Below are 18710 nucleotides of genomic sequence, written 5' to 3'. Positions count from 1 at the left end.
AAATTTGACAGGCAATTACTCCTTTCATTTTAGGGTTCCTCACCTGTGGAACCCCACAAGCCTATTTTTTCCTCTGCTCATCATCAACCAGAAAATGTGGGGGAACATAAAGCAACGTTCAGGTCTTCAAAGCAGTATTTATGTGGCTGACATCTGAGTGTCCAGACTACTTCGTGAGAGCGTTTGCCTTCTGGTTACTGAAGGTGCCTGCAGCTTTAGGACACTTTCAGACACCTCAGCAGTTCTCAAGAGCCAGGTGCTCTTCTTCTGCTTCTTCTGCTGAAGAATTAAGTCCTTGTTTTTGCAAGTGGCTAGGAGATAGCACCTCCTCGTTACACTCTGATTTGGTCACAGTTGTCTTGGGGGGCCCAGATACCACGGGGATGAGTGACATGGTTAGAAACAAACAGCCTAATGGATGTGCTGGCATCACTCCTCCTCCTTAGAATGACCTACAGGGAAAGGACTGGGCCAGAGACGTTTTCTGGAGAGGACAGCAAGCCAGATTACCGGCACATCGAGCCAGGGTGCCGCATAATCAGGGCATGGAGAGGAACAGGCCTAAACAAGGGGCCTTGGGGAGGGGGATGCAGTGGGAGTGGAGCAGCTTGGAGACAGCAGTCTGGGAACAGGGGAATGAGGGCGATGGGCAGCGGCAGTCAGTGCCAGGACAGCGGAGCCAGGAGGAGCAGCCTGGATGGGGAGAGGAGGCAGCCTCGGAGAAGCAGGAAGCAGGGAAGGAGGCAGCACTGGTGGCCCATCGCTCAGCACATGGAGAAGTGGACGTGCCTGGAAAAAATAAAGCATTTCCCAAACGCTTGGGCTGTGCGTCTTCTGCCTCGCTTTGCTACCGCCCTCTGCAACTCCCAGCCCTGCCAGGAGCTGAAGACTTGGCAAATCTGCACAGGAGGATCCGCGGTGAGGCCAGAGCCCCCCCAGCAGCAGCAGTGGAAAAGCGGGGCTGCAGTGGGCGACCTGACCCTCGGCAGCGAGCGCTTCTCCTCGCCCACTTCGCTTGGTAAGGGGGAAGCTGCAGAGGCCGGTGCTGAAACCAGCCCCACACCGAGCAGCCGGGGGCACGGGCTGCCCGCTGCTGCTCCCCCAAAACTTTTATTTTATTTTATTTTATTTTATTTTATTTTATTTTATTTTATTTTATTTTATTTTATTTTACTTATTTTATTTTACCTATTTTATTTATTTTATTTTACCTTATTTTAATTTATTTTTACCTTCCTTTATTTTACCTTACTTTACATTATTTTTCCTTACTTTATTTTTTTTACCTATTTTATTTTATTTTATTTTATTTTATTTTATTTTATTTTATTTTATTTTATTTTATTTTATTTTATTTTATTTTATTTTACCTTATTTTATTTTACTTATTTTATTTCTTATTTCCTTTTATTTTATTTCTTATTTCCTTTTATTTTATTTTATTTATGTCTCCACCTGTCAGTGTTGGCAGCCGTTCGGGCGGGCTCTGCCCTTCCCCGCCCCCTCCCCCTCGCCCCGCCCCTCTCCTCCCCCCTCCCCGCCCCTCTCCCCGTCGCGGGCTGCCCGGGCGCGACCAAGTGCCGCGAAGGGCGGGGGGGGGGGGAGCAGCGCGGCCCTCGTAACATCAGCGCCTCAGAGCTCCCATCCACCCTCCCCCCTCCCCCCCCCGCTGGCCGTACCACTTCGCCGCCCGTCCGGCGCTAGGGAGACTTGGGATGGAACGTACCATTAGCGCACGGGGGGGAAGGGGTGTCCGGGCAGGCGGCGTGACAAATAGCGGTGGCATTCAAACAGCGCACCGCCCGCCCAGCCTCCTGCTCCTTTACAGAGTATTTCTGAACAGATCGAGTCCTCTTCGCTCCCCTCCTCCCTGCTCCAAAGCGCGAGAAAGCCCCCTCTTGTTTCTAACCCCCCCCCCGGCGGGCTGGCGATGGTGCGTCCCGCCGTGTCAGGGCGCCTTAAGGGGCGGGGGCGGGCGGGGGCCGTGCTGCCAGCGGCGCCGCCGCCATGTCGGTGGCCTTTGCGGCCCCCCGGCAGCGGGGCAAGGGCGAGATCACGCCGGCCGCCATACAGAAGGTGGGCGGGGGGGAATGGGGCTCACGGCGGGGTTGTGGGGCCGCGCTGCCGGCCCCGCTTGGGCGGGTGGGGGCTGGGTGCAGCCCGCGGGGGGCTGCGGAGGCCTCGGGCCCGCTGCGCGGGGAGGGTGCGCGGCTGAGGGGGGGTCGGGCCCTGCCAACGGCCGTCTCGGGGCCTCTTGTAACTGAATTTAATTCACGGTTGTGCTCTGGGGAAGGGGGAAATGAACTCGGGGTGTGCGCTTTTAAGTGCGTTTCTTGGCAGAGGTTAAGTGAAGAAACTGAGAAAGTGCTGTGAGGTGCTTGTGGATCGAGCACAGGTGGCTGAATGGGGAACTGCACAAACAGAACAGGGGCTTAAAACCTTTACACTTCAGCCTCTAACTTCAATCACTTCAACCTCCAAAGCTAAGGGGGAAGGCTAACAGTGCTGTATAACTAACTGGTAAAATTAGAGCTTTCTGCAATGCTAACTTTTCTTAAAGGAAAAAAAACTCTCTAAGGATAGGAGCAAGACCCAAATTTATCTTCAGTATCCACTAAACAAACCTAAACTTAATTCATGCTTCTTTATTGTTTCAGATGTTGGATGAGAATAACCACCTTATTCAGTGCATAATGGACTATCAGAACAAAGGAAAGACATCCGAATGCTCGCAGTAAGATACTGATCCAAATCCTGCGGACAGGATAAATTTTCGTCCAGATCACAATTGTTGATTTGTTTAGCTCACATTGAAGGAAAACTGCCAGGAGGAATAGAAGAGTATTGCTGCAGATACTGCACTTCGTGTTTTTTTGCTGTGTGGTTATTGCTTCTGTCAATTAAATGTTGCAAATTGATTAGTGGAAGTTGGTAGTATGATGATGCTAATAAAAATGGGGGCTGTATAACTGAGATAATCTCCTGTATCATAATTAAGGTTTGGGAAGGAGGTACTCCTGCCTAAGAACAAACAAGATTTATCTTAAAAGTGTGGCTTGCTAAAGTATCCCCTGCAGATCTGTTGTCTAGTGGGCTTTCTGGGGAGTGATCAGGGAGACAGCTGCGGAAGGAGGGAATTATTTTCCCATTACTTGGACAAATATTCCATCATGTGATGACAGTGGAGTACCACAGTATGGCTCTTGAGGCCCTTCTTAAGAGAACTGGTAGTCTGGGGGGAAGATGGGGTTGTCCATCAGTGTTTTGGCTTTATGGGAATGCTTTTGTTGATACGAGCAGGGTGTAGCACAGTTGCTATACTAAGCTGCATGCAAGTGTGTAGCTACATATTTGTAATCTGTTCCTGCTTTCAAAGTTATTCATGTGACTGTGGGCTGGATGTTGAGACTCTGGAACGTGGTTCTGTCGTAAAAAAATAAAAATCCCACAGCGAACTTCCAAAGTTCAGGGTCCTGATGGAATGTTTGCACTGTTCTTGGTTGTGATTCATATTAAAGTGATACCTTGCATCTGGGGACGTAGCAAAAGCAGCTCCCTTTCCCTGGTGTTTCTGATAGAAATGACACCAAACAGCCACTCTTACTCTAGATGTCTCCTGGTGACTTGGTTTGAGGCAGGAAGTGAAACAGTTGAGAGCAGCATCGCCATGTTCTAGACTTGCACTACCAAGACAGGAGCTGTAGAGAACAGGCACAGATGTGCCAGAAGATGTGGGAAAGGTGAGGCAATAGGGAAGTGTGGGACAAAGGTGTAAGATTCCTGGTAATGGTACCCTTGTCTCTAATTTTACTTTACATAAGTAGCTTTTTTGACATGCATGGAGTTGAAATAAAAGAGGCAACATTGTCTTCCTGACTTAATGTCTTTTTTTCCTGTTGTTCTCTTGGGTAGGTACCAGCAGATGCTGCACACAAACTTGGTTTACCTAGCCACTATAGCTGACTCCAACCAGAACATGCAGTCTCTACTACCAGCAGTAAGTATGGAATGGTGTAAAACTGAGGGAAGAGATTTTATTTGGGCTACTGGGGTGGGTAAGAAGGTATTTAAGGTACTCTACAGTGAATAGAAGCTGCAGTGTCTCTTTGTGCCATGTTTGGAGTCTGATGTTCTCACTGCTTCAGTCAAGCTCACAATCTGACCGGTTTAGCTGAAGACTGATATTCTGGGATGCAGCATGCAAAGGCTAGCTAATAAGGCAAGCCAGACAACCTGTGTGTACTGCATTTTCTCACCTGAGAGTTTTCTTTCTGTGTCTCATCATCACCTCACGTAACAGTACTGTATTTTTCCCTTGCTACTGTAGGGAAAGGTTGGGAGTTTAGGGGATTTTCCACTTTTTTTTGGTGGAATATCATCCATTCTTCTGCCTCCATGGAGCGAGGTGGTTGGATAAATGTCTGCTTTGCAGGATTTTAGGGATGTCTTAAATGTTTTGCTTCTCTCCTTTATCTGAAAGTGACCTTTGTGGTAGATAGTGATGTGTAAGAAATAAGGTCATGCAGACTCATTCTGAGAAACTGCATAGCTTTACAAACGAAATGTTTGCTGGATTTGCCTTTTCTTTAATCAATAGTTTCTCTGAATTGGTATTTTTGAACTTGTATTTCATATCATACCACCAATTTTTACTTCTTTTCCCCTCCTTTCCATTGTTTATGGAATGGTATGGAAAGATACAACAAACATGAAAATAGCTTGCTGTCTTTTTGTGTGTGTTAATCAGAAAGCTTGGGGAGTTCATTGTGAGTAGCATGAGAAAGTTCTTTGTTTTTTTGGTAATAAGACTTTTCTTGAATTAATATAGTCTTGATTCATTTCTGTAATATGAAGCTAAAAAGAATGTCTATAAAACAGCCATTCCTAGATACTAGTTCTCACCAACTGAAATTGAATTACTTTTTCTTTGGTCTCTGGAGGAGTGTTCTCCAGTCATTGCTACTAGCAAAGCATCTTTTCAAGTTGGTACCTAGAGGACTATAGAAACCAGTGCTTCATTACGTCCAACCTGTTGTGCCTGCAGAGGCTTCTCTTTTTATAAATCCAAGCTTGTAGCTGTGGGGGAAGGGAAAGAAACCTTTAAGAGGGTTGTGCATTACTCAGCTAATGTTTTTTTGGAGGCTTAATTCATATCCTGGTTCTGATGACAACTGGAAATGAATTTGACCTTATTGTAGTCCCTGGTGCACAGCCCTGTTCTCACAGTTGAATGTGGTGACATTCTCTTAAGAAAAAAAATGAAGATAAGGCTGGGAAAGACTCTTGCAGATCAGGACTGAAGTACACTTCTGATCTTGAATGTGAAGCGTAGTCTGTAGTAGTGACAAAATTAGCTTTTTCTTCTTTGGATTACTGTGTGGGGGATAGAAAGGCAGCTTCCTAGTTTTTCTTCTAAGATAAAATACAAAATGAGATTTCAGGGTTCAGCCTTACTGAAATGTAAAGGCAGTGACCTACCAAGTCAAATCTTTGAAGATCTGCCTGAGATGTGGTAATTTCATCAGATAAGCATGGCTTTTAGCTGAGGCATTTGGAAAATCATTCTTTATGGTAACTATCTTCCCAATGTATTTTAGCCAGGGAAATTTGGGAACATGCAAGCTACAGCTGTTTTCAATATAAGAAACATTCAGACTTCATTCGTTATCTACTGCAGACCTGAGGAAGCTTAAACTGACTTGGAAGTCACTTGGCATGTGCTTCTCTGCCACCTGTTGAACAGTCTTACTAAATTCAAGGGTTGTGGTAGACAGCAATGCAATGTGGAGTAAGATACTGGGTGTGTAAACACCTATGTTTTTTAATAGAATACATAAAGTTTACATGGAAAGCTACTGCAATGGTAGTAACAGTGTAGTGAACCAACTGTGTTGCGCAGAGAAATGCTTTGATGAAGGTCTTAGAGGTGAGGAAGAGGTGAAACTAAAGTAAGTGTTGCAGGCTGTGGTTGAAGAGATCTAGAAAGACTTGAAGCTCCAACAAAGTTCTTGTCTTTGTATGCACAGTAGATGTTGAATATTATATTTACTCATGATAAGAGGCCTTCTTCACATCAGAAGACAAAGGAAATGTTCATCTCCTTGAGCTGACCAGTCTATTTGCTGAGTTGACCAGGGCTATTTTGTCCTGTCTTCTGGACAGGATGGGAGCAGTGGCTAAGTCTGCAGTTGATGCAGCTTTTGGTGCCTCTTAATGAGTTATGACAGTTGTTTTCTTGGACAGCAGTGGAAAGTCTATTTACTGTCACTGTATAGGGTCAGTTTCCCAAAAAGAGTTTGAGAAACTCAACACACGTGTTTGACTTCCATTTGTCTGCTTTTAAGGGAGGCAACAGCAAAATACCAGTCTCCTTGAAGTGTAGAGAACAAAGATGCAGTTAAAAGGTGGTTACTGGGACTTCCAAGACCAACCCCCCAAAAACAGCAGTGTGCACAGAAGCAGTATGCACACAGTGTGTGTTCCTAACTATGTGGTGTCTCAAACTGCAAAGTAGGCATCTTGTCCTTCCCAACTTTTAATTCTTATGCTTTCTTGAGACAATGCTTTAGTGACATTAAAAACCTATTGCTAACTACTGAATGAAAACAACCTTATCTCCTCAGGCCTTCTCCCTTCGCCATGCTGCTTCTTTTTACCAAGTATTTATAAGAAAACAACTCATGGCTGTCACATTTCTGGAAGAACTAGAAGGAAGTTTTTATACTGCACTTGAATGTGTTCTTTTTGGCATATTTATAATAAACAAATATGGAAGTTTGCAGGAATTATGTGATAGGAAAGGTTTTTTCTTTTTAAACACAGAAAAACTTAATTCTTCAGACTTGCTCATGCAATGCTGCTTGCCTTCTGCCAGTATGTGGAGCGCTTGATTTCAGTGTGTATTTCAAGAATGATGAAGATAAAGGGTTATGATTATTATTCACTTCTGTAACACACTATCTTAACTATCTTATAAAAAGTGCCAGTTTATTCCACCAGCAAGCTAAATTCTGTATGTGAAGTGACTTGTAATAAAACTCACTGAGTTTCAAAAAAAAAAAGTATGCATTCATTAAATATTTCATTAACTTTTTAATAACCTTTCCGATATTACTAAATTGAAGACATTGAAGTGACTTTTCTTGAGAATTTTCTCTCAGAAGTGAATCCTTTTTATAGGACTAGTCATCCTTTCTGTAGTCTTCACAATCTAGTCTCAATCTTGTCACAGGCTGTCATTATAGTTACAAAACACATTATATAGTGATGATGGATGTTTATAAAAAAACAAATGTCAACAAAATGAAATATTGGTTACTTCCAAAGAACCTGATTCAAGAGGTAACAATGATTGCAACATCTTAAAAGTACTTCAGTACTTTTCAAATGGGTACTGCTCCCTCTGTGCTTCTAAGGAACTTGTCACATGATTAGCTTATAGGAAAAAAAAATTTGTCTTAGGAACTGAAGAACATGCTTTATTTTTAGTCCTTCATTCTGAATATAAAATAGTTTAAAATATGCTAATTGGAAAAAAAGTACCCAGGAAATCCAACTGTGACTGACATTCAGTAACTTAAAATTTACAAATACCTCATTCTTACCAAGAATGGGGGATCCTAAATTAATGAAGTTCATGTCCAAATGTATGCTGAGTGCTACTTCGTAAAGTCTGGTCTCTGACACCACACTAGAAAATCTGTTAGTGGTGTCTTTCCTAATGATCACAGTTGGCATCGGTCTTTGAACCTCTGGCTTAATTCTTTATATAGTGAGGAGTAGGTTAAGTGTTGATAACATTATTTTTAAAACAGATGCAGAAAGCACTACGGTATATTGTTCTGGATTAGCCTTTCAGAACACAAGTCCATGCCAAACTCAAGTTCAAGTGTAAATTGAACTAATAATGAATGGCATAAAAAATGTTGCATGTTTCCTGCCATAAGGCAAGTGAGCTATTAGTCAGAAGTGGAACGTGAATTTTGAAGAATAATTGCTCTAATTAAAGGTTTGATAAACAGTTTTTGAAAACTAATTTCTAGAACACTTTTTGAAAGGCAAACACTCCATAGGAGGTGATGACAGGAGCACGAAACCAGCTAACGTTCCTGAGAAAAGGAGGAATGGTGTTGGTGTTCATACCTATCATGTTATGCAGGTACACTCCAAGGAGGATTTCTTCCACTGTCAGCAACTGTGCTCTTTAAAAAAAATTAAATAATTTAGATACTCTAACATGAAACTCCACATTGAAAAGTAACTTTAACAAAAGAGCAATTTTCCATCTGCTCTTTGAATGAGGCAAGTGGAGCAACTCTAGGATAGGGAAAAGAAATTAAGCTTTGTGTTCCTGTACTGTTACTAGGAACTCTCAAGCTGGTGTAAATCCTTATTTGATAAGAAGTAACTTCTTTGCAGAGACTGCAGACACAAGTAATATAGTTTCTTCCATTATTTCTTCTTTAGATTCTTTTTTCATTCTACTTTATTTGCTGTTTTGTGCACCCAAGTCAGAAGGGGTAAGGCTCCAACAGTAATAATGTCTCCAGTAGACAGTTTTAGGCCATCTTTGTTACTGAATGAGAAATGTAGGAACATTTAGGTTCCTTTTGTAGTACTACAGTTCTGATAATTTAGCATTAACATTGAGTATCTCAGTCTAAACACTTCTAATGAAATGGTAAAGAAGATTTTTTTTTTCCTTGAAGTTTTACGGTTCTGTTAGAGATGAGATGTAATTACTTCTGTCAGCAGATTAGTTCCTAGTTAGGACTAATAACCAGTCCTAAAATCAATGCATCATTGTGGAGCTGTGTAAGTCCTTACAGAGGTATAGCATGTCTGTATCAATTCTTTGCTCTATGGATCTGCTGTACCTGTTTCCTTTGCTTGAGGCTGTGGGTGCTATTTGAGTTGACCTCTAGATGAACACTGATTTCTACGTAAGATGAACGTGGAGGCAATGTGGTTATGGCGTATTAACCAAATGAACTAGTTTTACAAATAACTAGTCAGATTTTCTTTATTTACTTGCTTTAAGCAGAGCATGGAAGGCATCTGTCACCATGGAACTGAGAAACTTCTTTTTATTAGAAGGATAGAAGGAGATCTTGTAGAATTGTTAATGTGTTTTTTTTTTTTTTTGGAAAACTTAAGGGCAAAATAACTAAATTGCCTATAAGATAGGGTTTGTGAGTTGCTACTTACCTAGTCTTTTTCTGAGTCTCTTTAACAACACTAGTACATACATTGCTTTGTACCTTTTGGGGCTAGTAGAGTCATCCTGCTTTAGCAAAAGGGAATTAGATATGATGCATTTTTAAAAAGTTTTCAGATTGTGGACCCTCGGGTTACCCATGTGTGTTGTAATCTTGTAATAAAAATTGCTTTTCCAGGTTGATTGTTTTGCTCCGGAGAGGCTTTTAAATGTTGGAAAGAAGTCTGGCTGTTTGACAAATTTCCTGTTCCCTGTCCCTAGTTAAGCTGACATAACTAGTGCTTTTCTCTCATCAGCTGTGGTTCTGCTGTTTGATGTTTTAGTGTTTCTGTGTGATGAACCAATCTGGAGAATCAGTCTGGGTTAATTACGAGGGAAGGTGGATGTTCTCCATCTGGGTTAGTTCAGATTAACTGCAGGGCTGTGTTGGTAAGACTGAAAGGGAGGTGGTGAGCAGCTGCAGGGAGCTGCTTAAGCCAGAACTTCGACTAAAAGAAATTCTTACCAGAACATGGGGTTGAAGATGTTACCATGTAAGGGGTGAGTTCACAGACAGTGTACTACTGCAGGTGAAATAGGAGAATCACTCCAACTTCTGAGAGCTACTGTGCCTATATTGCTAATCAAGCGTCCACATGGGGAGCTAGTGCACTGTGTGCAAGAAACTACGTTGCCTGCTAACTTCTGAAGCTGTTTCAGAAATCACTAAAAGCTAACAGCCAACTTCATTAAGGATTATGCTCCAAAATGTAATTCTCCTGTACTTGAAGATGTGATTTGCCTCTCTCCAGTAGTGTCTGTACAGTATGTGTCTGTTTCAGCCCTAGACAGTTTGCCGAGGGTGGTACCAGGCACTCTGGTAGCATCAATGTTGTTGTATGGATACCAGTCCTTCTGGCTGCACCGTTTTGCTGTTTTCCCAATGAATTGTACCTCAGCTTCTGTAGGATTCCTTGTGCCTTGAGTTTGCTTAAGGCCTTCTGCCTGGAATAGAGATGGAATTCTTCTCCAGGGTTATTGAATGCAAGCAAAACTTGTAAATATTGGACCAGATATTAAAGCATCTTAAAAGCCAAAGAGGCAGGGTGTAAATGGCTGTGGAACAGAAAGTTCCTGCTTTTGAAGACTGATACAAACTGTTTTATGGAGCTGTGGAGTACCTTTAATTTGCCTAGTTCCTACAGCTGAGGGTTCCCCAAGCGAATGCCTACAGTTAACTTATTCCTAGTCTCTCACAACAAAATCTGAATTTGTACCAGATCATTTAACTTGATTTAAATGACTTCTAGTTGTAATGAGAGTTAAGAATTGTGTGATGACTTTAAGTAAGAGAAGTGCTATTGCTATGGAGACATTAAGTAATTCAGGGTTAAATTTTTCTGTTCCTTTAAATGATGTTAAGGAATATTTGTACAGTGAGATATTTTTGTGAAGCCACTTGTGCAGTTTGAAACAACTAAAAATTGCAGTTTCTTCTTTGAGTAAAATGCTTAATTACTATGCCACAAAATACTGTAACATTTTGTTCAAATATCAAGTCAAGAATTTTTCTGGTTATCGGAGGTAGTGATGTAAATCAAGACTTAAGAACTGGCTGTTAAATTACAATTCCTTACTGCTGCTGTCACAACTCATACTTCTGATAATGGTAGCACAAATTACATTTGTAGGTAACAGTGGTACGTTAATTAGTAGAGGCCATTGTAAATGTTTTCCACATAGAAATCCCCTCTCTCCAAGTATTACTGAGAGGTGATTCATTTTTTTTCATTTTTAGAGGTGGTTCATTTTTTTATTTAAGATGTTCTCAGTACAAGGTACCCTGCACCTGATAAAAAAGAGTCACAGCCCAATTACGTGTATCTTGGTGCTTTTGAATCTCAGAAATGTATCCCTTTATGATCTTATTTCCCACTCTGACACCTCAGGAAGTGCTCTGCAGGTGCCATCACTGTCTGTCAACAGGGTACTGTTCTCTGAGACTGGGACAGGTGCTGTGATATTAGCAATGTGATATTCACAGGGCAACGTATCTCTTGGGATGGGATATTTTGCTTTGTAGAACAGGATATTTGAGGACTGAAAATAAAGATGACTGATTAAATTCTGAGTTAGGGCTTCTCTTAGATTAGAAAGCTTTTATGCTTGCACTGCATGTAGTTCTTAATTGCTATTCTAAGACAATTTCAAGAAAATTGTATTTGTGGTAGTGTACTTTCAGTATTTCGTTAGATGTATTGATTAGTGATACTTTTTTTAGTGTGCTGAACACTATTTCTTGTATTTTACGTTTTTACTGCTTTAGGAATGTTGACTACTGAATTGGTATTCGGCCTCAGTTGATATAACAATAAATTTTCCATAAACAAATCTTTCAACCTGCTATTGATGGTAAGAGAAATCTGATAATTTGACAGAGGGCAGGGAAGAAATGATAGATAAAAGTTCCAGATGTACCATTCCACTATAATAGATTTTTATTGTTTGCTGTTGTGCATTTGATCTATTTTATAGCTTATTCTTAAAAGTTTATGCTTTCAAATAACTTTTGGGATTTGTAGGATTTTGCTGAAAATTGTCAGTTAAAATCTAATGATTATTTTTGTCTCAGTTCTTATTAATTTATAATTGCAGGCAAATTTAATTCTTTATCTAGTTTAGCTTACCAGAATTAGGCAGAACAGTTTATTTTTTTCATGCTCTGATAAATTTTAAATGCTTGTAGCAATAAATTGTAATTGGTATGTTTGGGGAAGTGAGCCAGAAAGTAGTGTTTAACAAGTTAAGCTATGTCTGACACTATCTTACTTCTAATTATTTAATTTATTCTTGTACTGAAATTTCAAATTTTCTACTTAATAACTGGAATAAAATTAGCAGAGATCTTAACTTGCTTTCTGTCACTTAGCCAGCAAAATAAGAAGTGGCCTTTCCTCTGGTTCTGTCAACCCACCTACAAGCGGATGTAATCTCATCCGAATGGAGTATGTAGGATTCATGTTGGGTCAGTTTGCTTTCACAAACTGTGTGGGTTTTCTTTTTTATTTTTTAACTTAAAAAAAAAATTTTGGCTTTTGAATACTACGTGGTCATTTTGGACTTCAAAAGGTCTTCATTATGCCTAGTGCATATTACCTGGGATAATCAATTTCCTCAACTTCTGTGAAGAACAAAAAAGGCTAGATGACCCAAGGTTATACTCCTTTAATTAAAGGTGATTTAAAAGAAGTTTACCTCTAGAAGTGTGGAATAACTGATAGAAATAGGGAAATTATCATTTTAAAATATTTTCCTTGTTTTCTTCTGGGTGTAGCCAGTAGAAAAACGCTCTGGCAGAATTTCACTGGGGAATAATTATATCTGCAGCAGACACTTCTTTTTAATTACTATTGGGTAGTGATTGGTTTATGACCCTGACATAAAGGCTTATATCATGCTTAAAAATATTCTATATAATCTAACCCTGTTTCTATTGCATATATGTATGTGTAATTATCTCCAAATCCTATTTAAACCTTGCTCTCATGTCCTGTGTTGATGAATTCCTCAGGTTTATGTGATTTATGTGGTGTCTTATATGTTTAATGTTATTCCTCAATTTATTGACTGTTCTCCTGGGGTTTTCTTTGTTGTTAAAGCATAAATTGGATGATCTACTTTTTCTGTGGATCATACATTAAATTGTATTTCTGTCATATCCTTTTACGTTCATTTCCTTTCTGTTTAAAAAAAAAGTCCTTTTTTGACTTGTTTTGCGTAAAAGGCATTCAGTCTTTAATCACTAGTTGCCTGTCTTTGGAGTCCTTCTGCTTTTATAGTATTTTTTTGTGATTGCTTTCCCCAAACCAAACATGTACCAGTCACCAATACCATGGCATTTTGTTCCTTGTGTTGTGTGCCTCACTGTTGTTATATCAAGTGCTGTGGACTTGCAGCTTGGAGAACAGGGTTCACAATCTGAGAGCTCTGTGATTCCCAGAATCAATCCTGCTACTTCAAAAAGGGTACAGGGTTTGCTACCTCCTGGTTTTCTTATGGGATAGTTTCTATTAATGAAAGATGACATTTATTAGCATCTTGGACCTTTTTCTTGACATTATTTTCAATGCTCTCAAATGGATTCACACAGGTCTTTGTCCCTTTCTGTATGTAGAAACTTCTGTTGCTAAATTATCTGGTAGTACCTTTTTGGGTGCTTTAATTACTCCTACTCCCAGTTCCCTGCGGCTTGAAGCCTTTTGCAGGGTTTTGCACCTATTGGGATTTTAAAAATCCTCAGTGGTGGTGTTTTCTTCCCCCTTGTCCTTGAACGTTCTCTGAACACTGTTTCTTATCCCTGCAGCATCTGTCTTAGTATTTAACAATAGCTGACTTCAAGTTAGAATAGGTTTCAGAGTTGGAATATATAGTTTTGTCTCAAACAAGTTTTGAAGGTTTTTAGTCCATCTTTCTATGCATAAGGGCATGCGTCTGTGCAGTGGCATACCCAACTATGAGGTAATTTTTTTAGGACTTTACAATATTTTTCAGTATCAACATGTTGTATGAACATTAGATTTAGCTATGATTTATAGTTGGAATCTAAGAAGTTCATCTTAGTTTTGACAAGTGCTAACAGGACATGCTAGCATTCAGCTGGGATGCTTTTCTGGTTTTGATCTGCTTCCTAGTACTGGGTTGTTTTTACTCCCTGAGCTCCAGCTTCTCATGCAGAACCACCAAGTATTGGTTTTCCTTGTATGCCAAAAAATACTTCCTAAATAAAATCTAAAACGTGTATGTTCTCATCTGTTTCTCTGTACGTTGGTTTTAGATAACTGGTAGATGCAAAGGTAGGATGATAGCAGACTTTAAAAGGTGAAGGAAAGGAAAACTTAGCTCATGTGGCCTTACTCATCCCTTCTGTTGCTCACTAGTGGAGGAAGATGAAGCAAAACAGAGCTACATTTCACTCACTGTTCACAGCTGCCTTTCACTTCCACCTTCACCTTCTATTATAAGTTGAGGAAGAAGCTTGCTCATGAAAGGTCATTCTCTTCGTTGTGGAGGAGTGGAAGGAATTTAATAAGAGAAGTCATCTACTTGCACTTTTCTTTATCTCCTTCCTTTCACCTCCTGAGAAAGTCTTTTACTAATTTCTTGAGGTATTTCTAAGACTATTGCAGGGTAAATAATACCTGCTTGAGCCATCTGAAAGAATGTTGAGAGAATAAACCAGCACTGCTCCCTCCTCCCCTCTCCCTAAGAAGTGAATACATGTCTCTATTGCACACACGTCTTAAAACCATCAAATATCCTGAGTTGGGAGGGACCCACAAGGACCATTGACTCCAACTCCTGGCTCCACACAGAACCGCCTAAAAATCAGACCCCATGTCTGAGAATGTCTGAACACTACTTGAGCTCCAGTAGGCTCGGTGCTGTGACCACTGCCCTGGGAACCTGTCCCAGTGCCCGACCACCCTCTGGGTGCAGACACCCCCATCCTGACCCTCCCCTGTCCCAGCTCCATGCCATTCCCTCGGGTCCTGTCACTGTCCCCAGAGAGCAGAGCTCAGCGCCTGCCCCTCCTGCTTAGCACTCCTGCTACATGTGTGTTACATATTGCTATTAAGAGCCTTGTAATGAGTTGTAGTGGTATGGGGAGCTATGCTAGACAAGAATTTAGTTCACCCCCTCTGTTCTTTCTATGAAGAGTTTCTGAAAAATACACCCATCCCTCTCTCACGGGAAGGGCTTTTGCATGAATAGTTACGGCTTTTTAGATGGGGTCCTCAAAGGCCACAAACCCATGCTTTCTCTATCACAGAGATTTTTATTCCCCTGAAAGCGTTTGGCTAGGATTCGTGAGGAGGCTAGCATGCTCTCACAGGGGTTTTTAATAGGAAAATGAAGCTGGCTACTGGCCGTTCCTTTGCCTCCTTCCATCGCCAAGCGCAGAACCTAATAGCGAATTCCCCCTTGTATTTGTTGTTTTTCTTGCTCTCCCTCTTTGAACTCTCAAGGTTATTCAGTTATTTTCCTCACAATTTCATTAGGAAATTTGCCAAAAACATCCTTTCTAGGCAGCTGTCTCTGGACCTTTGGAGGCCAGCACTAATGTGCTTCCAGTCTGTAGGGGGTGTTTGGCACAAAATTATGAACTAGGCCTTCGGTGCTTCAGGGGAGAGAGGAGCGATCTCAAACATTTTACCACACCCAGGTGCAAATTTTTTTTGCTGGTCTACGAGCATTTAGAGGCTTTCATCTCTTGTTGTACCTGTTTTGTCCTGGTGCGAGGTCTGTTCACGGCCACAAAGCGGTGATAGGAGAGGGTTGTGACGGAGGAGTTATTTTTCCATTGAACAAACGTTGCCTTGAAGGAGAGCTGCCGTGTGGGAGGGAGCAGTTCTGGCAGTCTCGAACTGTTCAGGTATAATTTTTTAATGAGGCATTGATCTGTGTTTTTTTTTTTTAATTCTGAAGCAATGCTCGAAGGTGCGGTAGCGCTGTCTGCCTGTAATACCTCATGTAAAATTGATAGAAATATTAAATGTTCGGCGAAAATTAATACTGAGTTAAGTGTACGAGGGGGGGGAAAAAGCCGGAATGGCTTCCCCGTGCCTCCTCCTCGCCCGCCGCCTGACAATATAGGCACGCAAGCAGCCGCCGTGCCATATGTAGGTATAATATATTTGTCAGCCTAACTGCTTCCCGTGTTTGACTAAACTGTCTCCTTTCAGCCACCCACACAGAATATGCCTATGGGTCCGGGAGGGATGAGTCAGAGCGGCCCTCCCCCGCCGCCGCGCTCGCACAACATGTCTTCCGACGGGCTGGTAGGTGGGGGCCCTCCTGCACCACACATGCAGAACCAGATGAACGGCCAGATGCCTGGTAAGTTTTTCTCCTCCAAGACATTAACACCAGCGTCGCTTAGCAACGGGAACGACATGGGGGCTCAGGGGATACTAGATTGTTGATGACAAAACTGCTTTGAATGCCCCCGAGTACGAGCTCTCTTAGAGTTTGTTAGCTACAGAGCTACGTGACCTGTATTCAGTGTTTATCAGGCTGCCCTTGGGCTTTGATGTAGCTGACACACAGCATTCCTCTGATGAACAGAACTGGCTAAATTTAGTCTGTTTGAAACCATGCAGTACAGCTGGCTTTAGGAGGCTTATTGGGGAAAGGTATTGGCCTGTGGCTGAGCGAATGCAAATCCTTCCATGAAAAGGTGATGTGAAATGGTCACGGCTAAATAATTAGATAATAAAATACATCTTAAAGCGTGAATTTTGGACGTGGGTAAATATTTAAAAATAAAAAGTAAAAAAAAGATTAGATCACTACTTCACAGAAAGTCATCCAGTTACCGCTAATCCTCTGTGTTCTTTATTATGGAAGATGCGTTGAATGGTAAGGGATTTGTAGAGAAATGGCCTCCAAATTATTGTGCTAGGTATAAATTTTGTCGGTTTTTATACCATCCTATTTTGCAATAAAAAGAAAAGTGCTTGAGAAGTCAAAAACAAAGCAGTGAAACAAGACGGTAAAATTCCACATCGTGCCTACTGGTACTGGCTTTGGAGTAACTACTCCCTCCAGCAGTCAGATCAGAAAGAAGGGAGCCCTGGAAAAGCATGCCTCTTTATAGAGAGGCTGTTTTCCAGGATTTCCACTCATAAAGTCGAACTGCCTATTTTGTGTGAATTGGCTTTCAACTTAAAATTGCATTCACAGGATTCCTTTTGTTCAGGACTCCTTCGTTGTTCTGTATGGAAGAACTTGTCATACAAAAGCTCTTCAGGGTATTGATTCTTCCAGGAAAGGAATCTGTGGTCAAAGGATCTTTGAAAATTTCACCTCTCAGTGGTCACGAGGATAAGCCCCATGATAATAAACACAGTAAACAACTATGCAAAACTTAAGCAAAAATTGTAGCAACTGCTATAGTCTCTAATTTGTGTTCAAATCTTGATACAATGGACTTGATAGTCACAGCTTTTCTAAGAAAAGTAGATGAATAAAGTCCATAGTTTTTTTGTAAGTATAGTAAAAGATCTAGAGATGTTAGTTTCATCATACGAGTTGGTCATGGTCTGCATTTGGAAGTAGAAAGAGCAATATATACTGCTCCCTAAGTAGGGCAGAGATACTCTGGTTGAGGAGTCCTCTATCCATCTAAGATCCATCAGCTCCCATGGAGGATAGCATTGCTTCTCACAAATCAGTCTCTTTGACCCTCCAGTGTAATCATATTATTGTTATTATAATGATCTTTTCCAAGGAGAAGGATTACTAAGTCACAATGTGAGCATAATGACTTCACTGCAGAGCCACAGGGGAGAAAAGTCACTCCTTAAACATACATATTTTGTAATTAGATGGAATAAGAAGAGTGCTTATGAAGATATGTGAAAGGTAAATAGATTTGTTTGGGTATTCACCTAGACAGATACTTAACAGGGTTTCCAACAAAGCTTTAATTTAGCCTTTCTTCCAACACATACCTCTTTTGAATGTCTGTTCCTTCCCTTCTCTGTTTAAGGTTGTCTCTGAGGATGTGAAGATAAACAGCTTAGGATGAGGGCATCTCTAATATCAGGAAGGCATGCTAAAATCATTTCAGAGTTGCACTCTGGAGAAGGGGAAAGAGAATCGTCTTGTTAAGTGGATAGCTGAATAATTTTTCTTAAGTGTTTGTTAGCTTGCTTCTATGTGAGCCTTTCCATATTTCATGCATATTTGCAATTTATTCAATCTGTGTAGTTTTCTCTTTATAGTTTTCTCTTTATAGGGTACTTAATGTAAAACTGCACAGATACTTTGTCACAGACACCAGACACAAAACTTGAAATATCTGAAGAGATGATCTGTCCAAAAGCAGTTAGGTTGCTAGTGCGTAAGCAAAGAGAACCCAGGGTCAACAAGTGCAATTTGACTAGCCTAGAAGTAAAATGTGTTCTCTTAAAAATGCTAGCTAAGGATTTCTGGAAGGCCTTATCCAAGTAGGGGCTTCCATAGGCCTGAGTGTTGCTGGAAGGGCTGTAACTAGACAGTTCCTCTTCAGCTGATCAGAAGAGCTGTCCAGTAACACTCAGTGCATGAGTTGCTAGAAGGTTTTGCCATAGCCCTCTCCCCTTACGTGAAGGGCAAAGAGTGATTTTTCTCATGTTTGTTCTGGTTAATAGAGAGCCTGAACTACTGTTGAGGCCCTTAATTGCATCCAGTGACAGGTGAGTGTCTGTATCCTCTTGCTGGGGAAGACAGCCATGATGAGCGTTGTTCAGGTTGTAGTGCAATTCAGTGTTATCTGTACCTGTGACAGATAATGGGTTTTACCTTAAAATTTAAAAACAAATATTGTTTGAAGAGATATATTCACTGAGTTTGTGTGATGTCAAGTATAAGGCTGGTCTAGATTTGGAAGGAGATGATTAGTGTTTTTCTGGTGTGAAGTTACCTTCCTGATTTCTTCAGCTTGTTTAATAATCTTCAGAAAGTCTAAAGG

At 41.1% G+C, this 18710-nt stretch overlaps 1 protein-coding gene across 3 annotated transcripts in view; it reads left to right on the top strand.

Moving 5' to 3' along the window:
- The first annotated feature begins 1917 nt into the window (after nt 1-1917).
- The window catches only part of SS18 (SS18 subunit of BAF chromatin remodeling complex), a 38689-nt gene continuing 21896 nt past the window's right edge, over nt 1918-18710 (top strand). For all 3 annotated transcript variants that reach the window (XM_027452211.3, XM_027452210.3, XM_027452209.3), the window contains exons 1-4: nt 1918-2076; nt 2658-2734; nt 3913-3997; nt 15940-16093. In XM_027452211.3, coding sequence (XP_027308012.1) covers nt 2008-2076; nt 2658-2734; nt 3913-3997; nt 15940-16093 — 385 coding nt within the window. In that variant the 5' untranslated portion in view covers nt 1918-2007. The remainder of the gene's footprint in view (nt 2077-2657; nt 2735-3912; nt 3998-15939; nt 16094-18710) is intronic.

The sequence above is a fragment of the Anas platyrhynchos genome, chromosome 2, assembly GCF_047663525.1.
Source record: "Anas platyrhynchos isolate ZD024472 breed Pekin duck chromosome 2, IASCAAS_PekinDuck_T2T, whole genome shotgun sequence".
NCBI lineage: Eukaryota > Metazoa > Chordata > Aves > Anseriformes > Anatidae > Anas > Anas platyrhynchos.
The sequence above is the reverse complement of the archived record's forward strand: the minus strand, read 5'-3'. Positions and strand labels throughout refer to the sequence as shown.